The 19159-nt window shown below is 35.5% G+C and overlaps 1 protein-coding gene across 8 annotated transcripts in view; it reads left to right on the forward strand.

Annotated features, from left to right (window-relative positions):
* The window catches only part of EFR3A (EFR3 homolog A), a 70881-nt gene extending 54064 nt beyond the window's left edge, over window positions 1–16817 (forward strand). For 6 of the 8 annotated variants that reach the window (XM_085221693.1, XM_085221692.1, XM_085221689.1 and 3 more), the window contains 9 exons: window positions 267–428; window positions 1576–1707; window positions 2221–2288; window positions 3697–3824; window positions 9047–9135; window positions 10596–10644; window positions 11635–11738; window positions 12336–12385; window positions 15624–16817. In XM_085221693.1, coding sequence (XP_085077819.1) covers window positions 267–428; window positions 1576–1707; window positions 2221–2288; window positions 3697–3824; window positions 9047–9135; window positions 10596–10644; window positions 11635–11738; window positions 12336–12385; window positions 15624–15741 — 900 coding nt within the window. In that variant the 3' untranslated portion in view covers window positions 15742–16817. Of the gene's footprint in view, window positions 1–266; window positions 429–1575; window positions 1708–2220; window positions 2289–3696; window positions 3825–9046; window positions 9136–10595; window positions 10645–11634; window positions 11739–12335; window positions 12386–13818 lie in introns of all 8 variants that reach the window. The other 2 variants (XM_010709375.3, XM_085221695.1) reach the window with 2 other exon arrangements.
* The last annotated feature ends 2342 nt before the right edge of the window (window positions 16818–19159 follow it).

Below are 19159 nucleotides of genomic sequence, written 5' to 3' on the forward strand. Positions count from 1 at the left end.
CTTGCCTCAGGTGATTAATCAGAGGTTCAGGCCATGATTCAGCAGCCCCATACAGTGGTCTTCACGTACTTGTGTATGTGCGTGTATCTTTGGATATTCTTTTTCTAATTTTTTATTTTTTGCTAAATACCCATCCAAATTGATCTAAAATCAGAGTTAAACTTTGAGTCAGGAGTTGGGATACAGTACCTGTACCTTTTCTAACCTAAATTATTCTTGCATTTTAATACTCTTTTTTTTGTTTGTTTGTTTATTCTCTTTTGTAGCATGGTCAGCAGTTATACAGACACATCTACTTAGGCTGTAAAGAAGAAGACAATGTCCAAAAGAACTTTGAGCTGCTGTATACATCTCTAACTCTTATTACAATTGAATTAGCTAATGAAGAAGTGGTTATTGATCTTATTCGATTAGCTATTGCTCTTCAGGTATGAGTTTGAATCAGTGTTGAGTTCATTGGTTAATAGTTCATATTTGTGAAGTCAGATGTGAGTACTTTTGTTTGTATATTGATATTTAAATTGGAAATCAAGTAACTCAGTCCTAATATGATCAGTCCTTCAAGCAAATATACTCAATGTATAAAATGTTGAAACTTCAGCTGATCAGATTTGTTTACAAACTTCTACAACATGTTCTCCTTATCCAATTGAGCAGATGCAGACATCTGTTGAAACATTCCCTAGAATGACGAATAGTTTCATTAACTAATAACTTTTTTTACAAACTCTGATCTTGCTTAGTGTTCCATGTTAAATTTTTTGAGTGTCCTTGCTCTGGAAGAAAGCCTTTGCTTGACTGCTTGATCTTTTGTCAAAACAGGTTATTTAATCTTACTATGCTAAAATTATATCAGTCTTGAGAGGCTTTGTTCTTTAACATTTCTCTTATGTTATTCAGACTTCAGTGAAACTTTGAATCTTAGTGTCTTAATCTGTGCTATAATTAAAGCATTCAAAAAAAAAAATTGCTAGTATGTGTCAAGAAAATTTTTACAAGATTGTGTACTGTGTTCTCAGTTCACTGTCTGTAACTAGCCTTGTTCTCTTATGTGTGTCCACATTATGAAACTTCTGAAATGCAGAGTGCATCCTTAATTTTAAAATTTATCACCGAACCATATCCTCACTTGATGAAAATGTTAGGAGTTTTACTAGAGAAGAAATAATACAATCTAATAAATAATAGCAATGCTAATGAGCATTAGGTAACTCCCTTTATTATATTGTATCTGTGACTCAGAGGTAATTTTTGAAGTACCGTTCATGACTTTCCTGATCCACAAGTGGAAATTGTGAAGGCAGAAAGGCTACTAGTTACTACCCTATACACTCTTTTTGAGAAAGTTGAGTAGATTTAATTATTTTCAGAGGAGTTACATCCTACGAACCCTTCCATTTCAGAATATTTCCCTAACTCAGAGTGAGCTAAAAGATTAGGATAAGGGGAAAGATATTAAATTCCATGTCATCAGATAGTAATGTTAGTATGATAACTACTACTACTGCTGACTTCCGGATGTTTGAGACAACATGTCAACTTTGGAGAATATAATTGCTGTCCTTTATGTTTCAGGACGTTGCCATCATCAATGAGGATAATTTACCAATGTTTAATCGTTGTGGTGTCATGGCATTGGTTGCAGCGTATCTAAACTTTCTGAGTCAGATGATTGCAGTCCCGGCCTTCTGTCAGCATGTCAGCAAGGTAAAATATGAGTAATCAGTCACTTGGTATGGCATACATAATGAGTAAATAAATTATTTTAAGTAATTGCTTGCATTCTTGACCTCTTGTATTTATGTCTGCTATTGTTGTTTCTTGTCTTCTATCTCCTTGTTATCATCTGCTTTGTTTGCAGACTCTTAAACTTATGCGAAGAATTATTCTCTCCTATAATAGTTATATTTTGTTCATGTTACCATAGATAAAGGTCTAAAGGTCTAAATCGCTATCTGGTGTAAGACTTTATAGCCTTACTGGCTTTGATAAACAGTTTTGACATAGGCAAGACCATGAGAATCAGAATTTTTATTTAAAAGGGTGGGTGCCACAGTATCTTTCTCTGGCTAAAAGAAACTGTGAAGGGCTTGTTTTTTATGAGATACATATTAATGAAGGACTGATAATCTGCTAGAGTATATTTCTTTAAGGCATTTTAGTTATTGAGTGCAATAAATATTGAAAATACTCCATACTGTTTGCCTTGTCTTTTTTCAGGTCATTGAAACTAGAAGTCTGGAAGCATCATATTTTCTGCCAGAAACAATTTTCAAGGACAAATGCAAGTAAGTAGACATAGAATATTAATTGATGTACAGTATAATTTCTCCTTTACTGTTGCACATCATTGAAGTGTCTTGTGAATGTGAACAGAAGGAGTTTAAGTAGCGTACTGGGTAGACAGAAGAAAACCAAGTATTAGAGGACTATATAATATAAGGAAATTGGATTTTTTGACACTTTTTAAATTGTAGTCAGATATACTTTTGTCTGCATAATATGGTGTAAGGATCAACACAGCAAAATGCATTTCCAGAATCACAGAATGGGTAAAGTTGGAAGGGATCTCTGCAGGTCATCTAGTCCAATTCAGGCAACTACTGCACTTTGCCGAAGATCACCTCCAAGTTTTTATCCTTCCTTGGAGATACTCAGCCTCTCTGGATAGCCTGTGTCCATGCTTGGTCACCCTCATGGTAAATAAATGTTCCCTCAGATTCAGATGGAACCTTCTGTGTTTCAGTTTGTGCCCATTGCCTCTTTTCCTGGCACTGGGTACCACTGAAAAGAGTATGGCTCTGCTGTCTTTGCACCCTCCCTTCAGTTATTCATACACATTTTCCTCCCTGTGTCTTTTCCAGGCTGAAGAGTTTCGGCTCTCTCCACTGTTTCTCATAGGAGGGGAGCTCTAGTCAGTGGAATAATTATCTTAAACTAAAAGAGGGGAGATTTAGACTAGATATTAGGTGGAAATGTTTTACTGGAAGGCTGGTGAGACACTGGAACAGGTTGCTGCCCAAAGAAGTCATGAATTCTTCATCCCTGCAAATTCACGGGCAAGTTGGATGGGGCCCTGGGCAACCTGATCTAAGGGGGCTAGAATTGGATGGTCTTTGAAGTCCCTTCTAACCCAAGCTATTTGATGATTTTGTGTTTGTTCATGCTGTTGATTTTCCTTCAAAGCTCTCCAGTCTCTTTTTTACTGGGGAACCCAGCACTGGACATGGTACTCCAGATGTGGCCTTTAGTCAAGGGGAAGTATCACTTCCTGCAACCTTTTGGCATTGCCATAGCCTCTTATTGCAACCCAGGATACCATTTGCCTTCTTTGTGGCAAGGGCATGTTGCTGACAAATGATAAATAATCGCCATTTATTTACTGAGATTTCTATATTTAACAGAGGCCATATTCTTTTGAGATGTTGAGGAGTAATTGAGAAATGTTTTTCAGATAACCCAGAAGTGTTAAGTAATTTAAAATATTGCAGAGTTGTATTTTTTCTTATTCCAGAGATTATGTCAATTCATATATAACTGATCACGTTTTCTTTATATCAAGTCATCACCATCAGCCCTTTTTTGGTTGCTTGCATACAATGTAATATTTTGCTCGATTACCCAATCTTTATTAGATAATGGAGATAATAACTAGATGTATAGCTAGATAATAACTTCAAATGTATATCTTAACAGCCTTCCAAAATCATTAGAGAAGCACGAAAAAAATTTATTTTTCTTGACAAACAAGATTGCAGAATCATTAGGCGGCAGTGGATACAGTGTGGAAAGATTGTCCATTCCATACGTACCCCAGGTAACAGGTAAGTTGTAAAACTGCTAAGTACTGGTTATTGATAATGCTTTCTTAAGGTGTTGTCTGTCAGCACATCCAATGAAATGTAGTGTGACTGTTTGACAATTAAGTTTAATCATAGTACAATTTTATTTTCTGAAGATTCATTTTTTTCTGATGAGCAACTTTGTTATTGCTATGATGTTTTCACTTTTTGTCCTTTTTATGATTTTTTTTTTCCTTAAAATCAGGAGGTGAGGCACAAAGTTCATGAGCCTGCTTCACATCTTTATAAAGAATGAGCAGTTGTTAATTTAATAAACAATGTTATGTTTGCCTCCATTACTAACATAGTGTCAGGAAATATGATTAAAATAAAGTATGCCCAAGGAAAATTGGTGGAAGTTCATACTACCTACCTATTAGATATAAATATTGTGCTAATGACTGCATTGTACGTGACATTCTTGACTTTCTGTTCTTGGTATTTTTTCAACATACTGTTAAGAACTGTACAGAAAAATTGTTTTAAGAGGGTTTTTTTAAATTATTTTTTACTAACAATACATGTTTTTTTTGGCTTTATATAACTGCTTGTTACTGTAATGGGACTATGGGACTTATCAGTCTGAAGCATAAATTTATTGGAAAATCAAAGTACCTAGCAAGAAATTCCTCTATAGTGTACCTTACACATGGAAAGTAAACAGTACATATGGATAGTGAATATCCCATCTGGCACGCCTGCAGAATGGTTCAATTGTGTTCTAAGACAATGATGTACTTGATTAAACTTTTTGGATAGCTAGGGAGAGAATGAGAACGACTGTGGTTTTGCTGTGAGCAAACGAATGATATATTCTGAGACTCATCTGAAATAGCTGTGCATTCTCTTGCTGGATTATTTATTTATTTATTTATTTATTTCCCCCCCCTAAAAAAGGGAAATGTTGCTTTATTTGATAGATCATTTCTTCTGGCATCCCAACGACAGTTAACATTATATTTTATTATCTGCAGAAATGTTTGTAACAAATAATGAAATGTTATATTTTCAAATTTTTACTGTCTTTTGAGTGAGAATGGAATGAGAAAGATAGATGGCCTGATTGGCAAATTGTGTTAAGCCTCTTACATAACATGAGATGCATTTGTGTCTAAATGACCTTTCTAGAGTTTTTTTCATGCCTTCCTAAAATACATTCTTACACAGGAACACCAACCTTGATGGTTCTAACGCCAACAAGGTTAAGTGAGCTGAGGTGGAAGAAACAGCTTAACAGCTTTTTGAGCAATGAGAAAAAGGTCATACTTAGTGGTAAATTTTAATGATGTTATATTTAATAACATACAGAGATGAAGTCCTCTCGCTGCTTTTCTGTTGTTTTTTCTTATCAGTTCGAAAGACATACTTTTGGTACCTTGTTCTCTTCTTTGTTTAGTGGGAGGGAAAGCCAATGTTTAAATACACACTTAACTATTTTTCTCTGTATACGTATATACATTAATTGAGCTCTATTTTCATTAGGCAGAAAATATCATAAATGCAGACACAAGTCAAAAGGTAAAAATGAGTAGTAGGTCATCCTGCTCTCCTGCTAGCTGTGGTGTGCACTGATAGGATGTGCCCTGTCAAAAGAGAAAAAATGCTTCTAGAAGGCTTTTAGACTAATAGGCCAGAAATTGCCTAGCATTTAGTGTGCCCTGTTTTTTTTTTGCTTATCTCCTTCCTAGTATGCCTGTGTGAATCTGCAAGGTTTGCCTTTTGTGTTTATTCTCAATTTAGAACTCCAAATTATGGTAGCTTCCTATTTTCTTTCCCTTAACAGGTGCTAGGCCATAGGTGTCATTTTTGTGATAGTGCCAATTACCTCTTTGAGTGAAATTACAAGAACTTAGTTGAAAGTTGAAAGAAGGTGTCAACAGCTCACAGAATTATGAGGATTCTTTCTGTGATAGATTATTATAAAGCTGAGAGTATTTTCTGATGAAATATGGGGGTGAGTGAATACATTGCTAACTTAACCACTTCCATTCAGTTATTTCAATTTGTAATAAGTTCTTTTTAATTCAATTTAATTTCTACTTGAACAATATCAAGTTAAATGAAGATTTTACCACATATTTTTATGCTTCAATATTTTTAGTCTTTCCGAGTAATATGTTGAATTGTAATCACAGCAGTTGAGCATAGGGTAGATTCTGTTTTGTAAATGAGAAATAAAAAGTAAATTCTGTCTCTAGCTGCACAGTTTGTTTATATTCCTCATGCAGGCATTCTACTCCACTTCTGCTGGGCACATGGAAAGGGACTTAACTCGGAAGATTTGTTTCATTCCTAGCATAATACTGTCATTTTAGAGAGCAGTCTGTGAGGAAATGATATGCATTAATCAGTTTGGTGAAAAGGATGATGGATAGGGATTTTAGCACTTTGTTTACCTTGGAAACTTGATTCCTGTAAACATTTTGTCCTTTTGTGTTCCTCAGCAAACGAAAATGAATCTCCAGGTGAAGTCGTTTATTTTTTTTCTCAAATTCTTACCAAATTAGTATCTATAAAGTTGAAATGTAGTGTATGTCTTGAACGTCATACAACTGTAAATCATGTCAAGTTGCATCTTGAGGCAAACTTATTTTTTAGGCCAATTGCTTAGGGTGTAACAGCACTTGCCCAGGGAGGTGGTAGAGTCAATAAATGCTTAGATGTGGCCCTGAGGTACATGGTTTAGTGAGCAAGGCGGGGGTGAGTTGGTGGTTTGGACTACATGATCTTAGAGGTCTTTTCTAAAGTTTGGTTCTGTGATTCTGTGTGGATCTCTCCAGTAACTGGGCTTAGACACTGTCTAGCCAACACTGGATCCCACTTCCCAGTCTCCCCAGTAACTGGCATCTGGATGTGTGCCCCAGTGCCTAAAGGCCCAGTCCAGTTGCTTGTGCAGATCTCCTTTGTGCCCAACAACAGACATACTGATTTCCACTAACCCCTAGGCTCCATAGTGTGTATAGCAGTTGGCCTGGACCTCTCGGTCCCTGTGGTAACCAGTTCCTCCAGATGCCTGCCCCTCAGGACAAACAGACATACTTGCATTTGCTTACAGAGGTCAATATTGGGCTGCCCAACTTGATATTCACTTGTGGTCACACACAGATGCTGTGTGCCCTCATTCCACTTGCTGTACTCAGACCTCGAAGTACACACCTATACAAAGAGAAGAGTATTCTTCAACCAAGAGGAGTTAGCAATGGAGTGGGAAGACAGAACAGATTGCACTGATAAGGCTCAGTATGGCCAGGTGTGCATACAGACCAACATTCTGTTTACATGAGATTGATGACCTTATCCCCTTTTCCCTCTGTTTTCCCATGCTTGTTCCTCCCCACACTATCTCAGTCCTTTCTCCCTGCCCTTGGTTCTTGCCATAGAAATCCCACAAAGTTTTGTGCAATCCCAAGATCCTCTTCTCCAGCATCTCACATTGTGCTTCATGTGCCAAGCAATGACTTCCGACTTTTTCAACGACGTGACCTCAGAGGCCTTCCTTCACCCCTCTGGGTGTCACCCCTAGCCCGAGGGGTTCTTGGTGTCTCCCCCACTGCTATTTTGTCCCCAGGATCTTTTACGTGTGTGTGTGAAGATTAATTTTACATCATTAAAACCTAACGGAAACATTGCAAATTATAGAATTTTTTGCCCACATATTACCTTCATGTTAGAATAGAATGAATACTTGCCAGACGAGCAGTTAGGCATCCATAGAAGATAAATTCTATCCAAAATCATCACAAAAAGGTGCATTCTGGTGTTTGCATGTCAACTACAAGAGAGGGCAACAAGCCAAATGTACTTCAGTTTTGCATTTAACCATCATGGTTTGAGATGCTCTCCTCTCTGTGTATGCAGATGTGTACCAGTTTAGCCATCAGGGATTAAAAATTAAGTCCTTCAGAATGCTGCTTCACATACTCAGGGCCTCTTAGAACCTGGCAAAGATAGCTAGAACTCAATTGTTTTTCATTAAGCTTGTTCATTCACTGCCATTTCATTTATGTAACTTTTCAGAAACTTGATTTATAAAAGCCAAGTATGTTCAGCTCTGCTGCAATGAACTCTGATCATACTCAATATTTGCATTGCAGAAGTGTTTTGCACAGTGATTTAAACAAAGAACCAAAATAAGTTGCCATCTGGAGGGAGCATATTACTGCTATTCTCCTTATCCTCATCTTAGTATCAAGCACATTTAGGCACTTCTGACTCTACAATGAAAATAAAAAGGGCCACTTGCCGATGTCATCATCTCAGCTGAAATCTAAAATGTGACATAGCAATTTGTGGTTTTGTAGATGACGTGCATGAAAGTCAGGTTATTCATGTCTCCATTAGTCAGAGGTTCCTCGTGGCATGTCTTTAAATCTATTTTTGGTTTTTCTTGTCTTACGTTAATGTGTCAAAAGTGAGAAATGATTACTTGGTGTCAGGCTTCAGGAATGAAGTCACAAAAGGAAAATCTATCTAATGATGGATCACTTGATCATAATCTTACACGTTAATGAAATTATGTTCCTTTTAATATCTGCATAATTGATCTGCAGTTGCTTTAAAAAATTATCAGAGTGACTTACAGAATGTTTCTAGAAATTAAAAAGCAGAGAGAATTTTTTTTTTCACCAAATGAATTTTAGACTTGCTGAATATGATATTTGTAGCAACAAAAATAAGGAAGGTTTGTTTTTCATTTCCATTGAGAAATGTTTATTGTCTCTGTTAGTGAGCCATCTGCCAATAAACCCTTTTCCATTTCAGAATACCTTCAAACCTTACTTAATATTTAGATTTCACAGCCAAGAAAAAAATTCAGGCTTTTATAAATGACTCTGAAGCAGTATAGTATATCATCATGTGTTATGCTATTTATTATGCAGTTTAATAAGATCTTTTTTACTTTATTTGGTTTGTATTTGTTTTTAAGTTACGGATTTTCAAGAGAAAATTTGCAGGATTTAGACTGGGAGGGAAAAGACGCAATTAAGAGTTATTCTTCTTTCTGCTCTGACTGAATAATTAAACAGGAAACTGATCTTTTTTCACAGTAATACAAATGATAAAGTAGATGGTCTAGGGTTATGGATAGCATGTAGAAACAAAACTGCATTCGATGTGTAGAAATTTGATTATTTATCTTTCAGCTGTTATGCATAAAGTGAACTCTGTTGATTTAGTGTGTGTTTGTTTTTGTTTTTTTCTAGATGAAGACAGACTCTCCAGGAGGAAAAGCATTGTGGACACAGTATCTATTCAGGTGGATATTCTACCTGGCAACAGCACAGAGGATAAGGTATGATAATGACAAGATATCTTAAGGCACCGTATTTGATGCTGGAGGGAGAAACAACCTCCGAATTATATTTTATTAGAAATTCTAGAGTTTGATAATTTTAGATTTTTTTTTATATCTTTTTTTTTTTTTCACTGCACGTATGGAAGTATGTTGTCAAACATGCTGATGCTGTTCTGTGAAAATAGCTCAGAGTCATAAAGTCTTTTGAATTTTTGAAGGCACCTGTAGAGGTCATGTTGTCCAATTCCTCCGCAATGAATAGGGACAGTTTCTTTTAGGATTGCCTGACAAACAATTTCTGTTTTTCATTATTGTTATTATTCCTAACTGCTTTGGGCTAATGATGTTTCATTGTATTCTTTTCTTGATATACTGCTTTAACAAAGATATAGAAAAAAGATATATAAGTTTATGAGAAACAAGCAAAACATTTTGCAATTTAAGCAAGATTACTGCAGTTGTTAGAGCTGAGCGAAGTAACTTTTTGATATCATACAGATCGTTCATCTTAAATTATATTAAAATGTTTATAAGAAAGGAGTGCTGCCTACTTACACATAGTTTTGAATGGTTGAAGTAATGTAGTCTGAGCCGAGAAACTGTCATATTCAACTGTGCACTGGTCTCTTGTCTAAGCATTCTCTCCTGATACTGTCAGGATATCTACACTACTACAGTATTTTCAATGCAAGAAAGATTTTCTCATACAGAAGCACTGTGTAAAGAAGCAAAACACAAAGATACATAGGCTGGAACACTCTGGAGAAATGTTTGTGCATCTTTGGTAATATTTTGGTCCCAAGCAATTCCTAATGAAGTAGAAAACAAATGGATATTCATGTTGGTAAATGAACAAATCAACTACCAACTCTTATTTTAGCATCACGTTGTTCAACTAATTTTAGGAAGCAGTTTTTGTTATTCTCAGGAGCTGCCTAAGAGTCATCTCTGAGATATCAGTATAGAAACATCACAGGCTATTCCTTACCCAAAGAAGAGTTCTGCCAGAATTCAAGTCCTTTTCCAAAGCTTTTGTTATTCACTAAAATTTTTCTCAGTCGTTCTTGGGAAAGATTCTTGAAAACTTCGGCCTGAGTGATTATTTTGATCTGTTGTTTGTGAATAAAAATAGATTAGTAATGAGAGCAAAACTGGTCAGCTTTTGTTTTTCCGATATTTGTTGGCTAAGCTGGCAAGCATGAGTTCTGAATGTATAAAAATAACAGTTTTCTATGAAATACCAGCCATTCCAGTGACTAGCAATACAGAATTAGAGGTCTATTTGCTATAGAAACTCCAGATAAAACCATTAGTAACTTTATATGGTGAAAAAAAAATCTGGATCTCTTGTCTTTCAGTGCTTATCCTGTTCCATAGCTTTTAGAAGCTTGTGGTGCATGAGGTTTAAGCGTTTTGTTGTTTGTTTGTTTGTTTGTTTGTTTTACCTTTGTCTTTAGATTGATAATACAGAAGAAATCACCTTTGAAGCTCTGAAGAAAGCAATTGGTAAGATTTATTACAATTATATTTAATAGTGTAGTTCTGGGTTACTGTGGAATTACTAGAGAAAACTTGTTGTCTGAATAACAATTAAAATATTACATTTGTTTTTATCAGCAAGTCAGCTGATTTAAAGTTTCAGCCATTTATTTCTAAGTTTCTGAAATAAGATTTTGATAATTTTTGAATTCATTTTCTGACACTCGTGACTGAGTGAAACCATATGGAAATGCTTTCCCGTGGAATTTGCCCTTTCAGGCCTAGCTAGAAATAATGAGATATTTCAATTGTGAGATTTTCAAAGTCTTCAGTGCATTCAGGAAATAGACTGTAAGATACAATTGCAGATGTCAAGAACACTCAGCTGGTAGAGTTAAGAAATAAGAGAACTGTTTGAGTAGTTACTAATACAGTCCAGCCTACCAAACTTCTGTCAAAAATGTGGATTGAACATTGACATTTTAAACAATAGATAAAGTAACATTTTAAACAATAATTCAGTCTGACAGATTTCCCAACTAACCAATTGCTGAAGTACATAAATTCGTTAGATGCTGAAAAGTTCCAGCTGCTTGTAGATTCACTTGGTCTGTATTCCAAATTCTGTTTAAAAATAAATCCTCCCCAGCTGTCTGCATGATGCTGGGAGGGCGGATATTGCCCTCTTCTCTTGAAGGAAGAGACTTGGGTGCAGTGCGTCAGAAGTGGAGTCTTGAGACCAGATGATGAAAGAACAGGAAGCCTTGACTGGTGGTTAAAGCACACAGTAAGAAAGGATAAAACTGGCATCCTCAAATGAGCTCCCTGAAATTGTACCAGCATTTCCTTTAGAAGCAGTGACAGTGTGCTTGGATGTGGCTGCTTGTTTGCTTTTCCAGTGCATGTTTGAAAGTTAGAAATACAGCGTAAAAGAACGAAACGCTTAAAGGTTCAAATTGCTCATACTTCATGGACAAAATTGCACTTGTCTTTATTTTTTTCACTTTTTTTTTAAAGATAACAACGGGCTTGAAGAACAGGAAAAAGAAAAAAGGCGTCTTGTGATTGAGAAGTTCCAAAAAGCACCATTTGAAGAAATCGCAGCGCAGTGTGAAACCAAAGTAAGTTTCTGAAATATGTTATGTGCTATTGAAGATGGTAGGACAAGCATTAATAGAGATATGCTAAGGGTGCTCTGTGTTTCTATGTATGTCACTGCTGCTGTTGCTTCTGAAGTATAGTATTCAGCTGTTTGTCTTCAGCTATTGTCTCTGTAATATTAATTATCTGTATTGGAAAGTTCCAGTTATTTAAAATGTGTTTTTTGTTGCTTCTACATCATTTTAAAAGGAATGGAAATTTTATTCACTCTTGACCTTAATGTTATCTTTACTATCTTTGAAATCTGGATTCTTTATCCATTCTTATTTCCTTCTGGGATTAACAAAATAGTGTTTACCTCATGATATTTTTTTTTTTTTTAATAATTAAATGTGTAACTTCTACCTTCAACGACAAAGTTCGTCTTGTGCTTTAAGGTAGGCTCACTTAATTTCACATGCCTCTTCAAGGCTAAGAATCCCTACAGCAGTGGGAAATTAAACAGGTAGTGCTTTTTAGATTTGCTGGGTAGAATTTGTGCAATACAATGTGTAGCCTGACATGTTCATTTTCACTCTGCTCAAGATTCAGCAATTGATTTTTTATTTTTTTTCCAGGCAAACTTGCTTCATGATAGACTCGCCCAGATACTGGAACTCACTATTCGGTAAGACTTTATGCAAGAATAATATTGTGAATAAAAACTGAGTTATAAAGCAATTTTGACTACTTTCAGGCAGTAATGTCATCGTGTTCTAAACATGCGTAATAGGCAGAAAATAACTGAAAGCAGTTGTATAAAACAGTTATTTTGATATTCTTATTTTTGAGTCCTTTATATAGTGAAGAACATCAAGAAACTCTTCTAACTCTTCCAATTTTTAATTGTTCAATTGAATTTTTCAAGAGTTTTATCAAAAAGAGTGTAACTGGCCCAAGTGGAGATGTTAAGAGCATTTATGTTATTATGTTACATTTTAAAAGTTAAAAACATATTTGTGTTTTTATTATTTATACGTATATCAGTAATATCAAAAGGAATGTGGTTGTCTTCCCAGTGCTTGCTTCCCAGTCTGTTTGAGAAATTTAGAAATTGAACAACCAAAATAGTACAAAAATCATACAGAACAGTGTTATTGGGAGTTCTTGCACATCTGTTGTGCAGTGTAAATAATATAAGTAATAAAATGCATTTTCATAGAATCATAGAATCGCTCAGGTTGGAAAAGACCTCAAAGATCATCGAGTCCAACTATGACCTAACCGTACTACCCTAACTAACAACCCTCTACTAAATCATGTCCCTAAGCAGTATATCCAAATGGTTTTTAAACACATTCTGGGATGCTGACTCAACCCCTCCCTGGGGAGCCTATTCCAGTGCTTAACAACCCTTTCTGTAAAGAAGTTTTTCCTGATATCCAACCTAAACTTAATCTGGTGCAACCTGAGCCCGTTTTCCCTCGTCTTGTCAGCTGTTACCAGTGAGAAGAGACCAACCCCGCTCTCACTGTAAGCATCTTTCAGATACTGGAAGAGAGCAATAAGGTCTCCTCTCAGCCTCCTTTTCCCCAGACTGAACAGCCCCAGTTCCTTCAGTGTCTTCTCGTAGGGCATATTCTCCAAGCCCTTCACAAGCCTTGTTGCCCTTCTCTGGACCTGCTCCAGCACCTCCATGTCCTTTCTGTACTGAGGTGCCCAAAACTGAATACAGTGCTCAAGGTGAGGCCTCACCACTGCCAAGTACAGAGGCAGGATGACTTTCCTAGTCCTGCTCACCACACCATTCCTGATACAAGCCAGGATGCCATTGGCCTTCTTGGCCACCTGGGCACACTGCTGGCTCATATTCAGCTGACTGTTCATCAGTACACCAAGGTGTACTTTTCATAATGCTATAACATCAGTGATTTGTTGAGTTAGAAAAGAACCTTGATAAAAAATTGAGACATGATAATGGATCAGGATCAGGATAAAACACTGGCTGTGAAGGAAAACAAAACAGTAGTTGACTTTTCTCTCAACTATTAGGTTAAAAAAAAAAACAAAAACCTGCTATCTGTATTATTATAAGTGATAATGATCATTCTTCTTACACAGACCTCCACCCAGCCCCTCAGGAACGATGACGATTACTGCTGGACATGCTCATTACCAATCTGTTCCAGTCTATGAGATGAAGTTTCCAGATCTTTGTGTGTATTAAGTGTCTTCTGAAGTCTGCTGGACATTATTTAGAGTAGAGTACAATAGAAAAGAACAAGATGAGTTCTCAAATTTTATTGTTTTTCTTTTTAGCTAATTTTAAAATAGTGATGAACACAAACCAAAACTAGATTACTTTAATAACCAAACTCTTGAATCTGTTCAGTTTCTGTAAGTCTGGTTTTCCTTTTGAAGTTAGGTTTTCATTTATCACACTTTTTCATTTTCATGTATGAGTACACGTAAATGTCATATATAAAACTTGTTTTTTCACATATATTCAATTATTCTATCAGTCTCTCTGAAAATTCCTTTTATTTTTAAGTTGCTTTAATATGGTAATTCTTTGTAATTGAGGGACCTGTTAGATGCTTTTTTCTTCTTATTTTTTTCTTCTCCACCTGAGTCATATATTGAAAGAAAATCATAATATATGTAACAGTGGAGTGCTGGCCTAACTCCCTTTTGTTCCTGCTGTTGCAGTTGATTAATTTGTTCTTTTTGTAATACATGGAGGAAAAAAAACATAACAACAAAACACAATACCTTACATGTGTTCAAGTATAGTAAATGGGTGAATGGACACTTGTTAAGTATTTCTGATGCATCATACAATGTGCTTTTAGATATATACAACTAGTATATATTCTGTGTTTCTTGCTGTGAAAATTACTGCTTTGCATAAAGACAGGAGAAATCTCTTGAAACACTGAATTGTGCAATATTTTTCACATCTTAAAGTGTATAGTTTACAGACTGTACTTTTTAAAATGCAGTACTATTTTACTCTGTCTGCTTTAGTATAAATACATGAGAAGTATATTTAGTATAGCAGAAAATAAACTGAGGGCATTCTAAGTCATAAATGCAGAGATTACAATTATATTCTATGAGGTATTTCTCTGTCGTTTATTACAGCTTTTTAGTGATGTTTTAGAAGTTGAAAGAAAACCGAGTGAAACCATTTAAAGACCAAGAGTTTATTAAATGTGTTTTCAAGCAAAAGCATTTTTTAGAGATGCATATGTTTGTTCATTTTTGTTTCATTTCGCAAATCTTTGTAGAAATAAGGAAAATGTGCTAACTTTCATAGGTTTATGTATCTGAATGTACTATTCAAGTGAAAATAAAATAAAACCAATCCAGTCGATCCCTCAGCTTTTTGTCAAGGCTGTTTTTGACTCACTAAATTCTGCAGGCAAAACAAAACAACTATAGTTGTTGCCATGAATTGTATAGTTGAAGTCCCTTGGTCTGTCTGAATCTGAACCAGCGCAAACTTGTCTGTGTTAAATGCAAGACACTTAAGGTAGCCTGCAGGGTATATAAACAGTGAACACAGGCCATGAATAAAGTGATTAACTTCAGTTAGCCCTGCTTTGATAGGGGCATGAGGAGATGACATTCAAAAGTCCCAATCAGAATTAATCTATGATTGCATAATTCTAAGAGCTGGATGGTTGCTCTCTGATGGGCAGGGCAGCTAAATTGCTGACTTTGGGACATTTATAAAAGCACTGTAAAACAGACTGTTAGATATTTGAACTGTACTACAGCATGTATTCCTCTAGGCTTCTTTTAAAAACCTGATGGCACACAATATGAGAGAAATTTCAGCTACTTAAACCTATGAGATAACATGCTGAGAACTTCAGAAAGCATTCACAAAACTCAAAAGGTAATTGAGACCTTCTTTTCAGTTTAACAGTGAAATCACAGCTGTTAGTGGATGACGAAACAGCCCCTTATCTACAGCATTCCGTTGTGATTTTTACTGCTGCAGCTTTTCAGCCTGATCAGACCACAGTCTACACATAATAGACTTCGTTACCACTGTAGCTTATAGTTTTCACTTTCTGGTTTTCATTGTTTGTTTTGTTGGTTTTTTTTAATGTAAGACAGTAGTTTTTTGGCTTATATAAAGAGTGTAATTTTTTAAAGAGTAAATCTAACCTATGGATAAAATGTAAAACACTTATCCACTCTGTCATTTTTTTAAGAATAACACTGTGCACTTTTGTACAAAAAGAAAATAAGGAGTCTAAAAAATAAGAATTAAAGAATGTACTTCTTTTTGCACTCTTGCAGTATGCAGACTGTGCTGTAAATACAGGATTGTTTCAGTGACTGAATTCTGTTGCATGAATGCTGCATGTGAAAAGTAAATTCAGCATTTCATTTTCTATTCTGTTGGTGATATTTTTCATTTATGCTGTAAGTTTCCATGTTTTTGAAGTTCCAACTAGCTTTATATGGGAAATGCAAGTGTTGTGCAGGTGTTGTGAAGGGTTTGAAGAGTTTTTAACACTGTGTTCACACGATATTCAGTTTCTTACTATCTGGAAATCCAGCAAGTCTCTGAGTTTGTAGTTGGTTCACATTGGCCATTTTTGACAGCTGGAATATGAGAGTCACTGTAAAATGTATTGTTTTGTAATTGTTGTAATATGAAGATAATGAATGAAACCAAATGAGTTAAGGATACTGTTTTACAGTTTAAAATTGCTTATTTCGTGTCTTTATGTTCTTAAGCTGCAGAACTTTAAAGCTCCATACGCGTAGAGGCTCTGTTATCTGCAGTACATCCAGTGCTGTCACAATGTTTATACACTTGTATCCAGCTGTTTAAATGTATTCCAGCTTTTGCTTTGTGTTTTCTTTCCCATTATGTCATTTTTAGGGTTTTTTGGTAGCAGGTCACTTTTAAAGTAAATACAATCCCTGTATGTTTCAAAAGACAGAAATAGCCTATTGTCCAAAATCAGAGTAGGGCTATTTTATCTTTTGTTCCGATGGTCATATATTCTGTACTGTATGTAATGAACCAGTTCAATAAATGTAAGAACACACTGTGCAATCTATATTTAAGCAATAAAATCAGAATTTAAAATAAATCTTCTCTAAAGTGTCATGTGATTTTTAGTGCTTTCAGTTAAAATGTCAGTGACTTTTTGACATTTAAGTTAAAGCTTATTTTATGCACCTTTTTCTTGCAAACATAAAGCATTGCAGCATTATTAAACCATTACTTTTAGTTACTGTTGAACAATTACTACATGAAGTCCACCAAAATTTGAGAAAGTAACAATACAAAAAAAAAAAAAAAAAAAACTTGAAAATAGAAATAAATAGGACAGTATCTAATGATGTAGGAAATACTCCTAGACTAGCAATTAGAAGGAAGGAAGAAAAAAAAAAAAAAAAAAAAAAAGCTGTGATAGATTTCTCCCTCATTTTGCTCTGTTAATCTTTTTTTATTATTTATTTTAGTGCTCATATCTGAGAATGAATGCAGCTTAGTGGGCAGGTTGAATGGGACCCTGAGCAGCCTGATCTAGTGGCTGGCAACCGTGCCCACAATAGGGGAATTGGAGCTCAATGGTCTTTAAGGTCCCTTCCTGCCAAAGCCATTCTTTGACTCAAATTATCCATTTTTTTAATCTGAAATTAGAGTATGTAAATGAATATACACGTTTCTGAGCAAATATATGCTTATGTTGTTGCATTAGCGTGATTGTAGTACTGTCTTCTAATAGAAGAAACAATTTGTGTTGTGCACTGCTTTCATTAATCAGAGAGATGAGTTGTGCTTTTATTAAGCAGTGATGCACTTCAGTTACTTGTTTAAAGGCCATATTTTCTTACTTCAACTAATTACCTATCTGATCTTTTCATTATCATTTTTATTTCTAACTGCTGTAAAGTACAGACTAGTTTCCTATCACTATAATAATAAGTTGATACCTGAACAGTTCCAGCTCTGGAATGAGTAACTGTATCAGCTTAATGCAGATTCCATTCTCAGCACTGGGCAATGGATGAGCACTGCTTTCATCCTTTGTACATTTTGCCCAGGAAAAGTCTTGAGGGGGGAATATCACAAACCACAGGTTTAATGTGCTGATTACTATTAATTGTGTTAATGTCCAAGAACATTCCTTTATGTTTTAATCTGCTGTTGCCATTGTGTCAGCTTGCATGGCATCCAAGTTGAACAATCCAGTTAAGTATTTCATGAAATGGAGTGACGTAAGTAGCACTTTTATATCCAGCATTAGGTTGCAGTCATGAAGTCATGAATCTGTAATGAATACTTTTATGACAAAGTTAAACTCTTTAAAGCAGGATTATAAACAAGAAACTTAGACTTCTAGGAACAGCCAAATCAGTAGGACAGTTTATAGCAATTATTTTTGTTCAAAGAAATGTTAGTGGACACTTTTTGTTCCAGGTTGTAAAGGGAGGAAATTTGGGAAGCTTTTAATCTCCATAAAAATGTTTTATAGAATTTTCATTTTGCTCTTGCATATATTTTCCATTAATAAAGTCTGCTTATGTTGAGAAGACTGAAGCATTAAGTGTAAGAATTTTTAGAAGCCTCCCTAATTCCAGGACAAAGTGACGCAGGTACAATTTGGTTCTCCAATACATAATTGATTTGTTTCTGAGTGTGTTGGACCAAACAATCAAACATGATTTCATAGAATCATAAAAATGACTTGGGTTGGAAGGGACCTCAGAGCCCACCCAGCCCCAACCCCCTGTCAGGGCTGCCTCCAATCAGATTGCACAGGGCCCCATCCACCCTGGTCTTGAATGCCTCCAGGGATGGGGCACCCGCAAGCTCTCAGCAGCCTTTGCCAGAGCTTCACTTCCCTCTGAGTGAAAAATCCTCCTCATATTTAATCTAAAACTCCCCTCGCTTAAATTTCTTAAGAACCTTATGTAAATTTTGTCAACTTAGACACTGGAGTTAATATTTTTTTTGTTCACTTTCATCTTAAGTGTATGTTGCAGACACAGAAATGTGCAACTCTCAGCACTGTCGTGTTACGCAGCTGAAATCCAATGGGAAAGCTTGATAATACCTTTGTGTACGTCTTTCACACTCAAGTAATAAGGCTGCTAGCGATTTTGAACCTGGTTGTTTTTATTCAGCTGTTTCCTAGCTTTGTTCATATAGTTAAATTTTAACTACTTTAGTCCTTGTGGAGATATGTTATGATCAAAGCAGTGTCTAAATTAACACTTTATCAAGTAAAAAAAAATTACATGCATCCCTTTATACTGCTGTTATCTGATAACTGGTGAATATTTTGAGTGGTGAATTTGACCAAGAAAGTCCTTGAAGCAAAACTGTAGTTAAAAGCAGGAAGAAGGGGAAGAAAAATATCCCAACGTTATTCTAGCTCTGTATTAGGTACTGTGCATTAGTTTTATTTGATCCCAAAGAGGT

This window comes from Meleagris gallopavo, chromosome 3 (genome assembly GCF_905368555.1).
Source record: "Meleagris gallopavo chromosome 3, MGAL_WU_HG_1.1, whole genome shotgun sequence".
NCBI classification, from domain to species: Eukaryota; Metazoa; Chordata; class Aves; order Galliformes; family Phasianidae; genus Meleagris; species Meleagris gallopavo.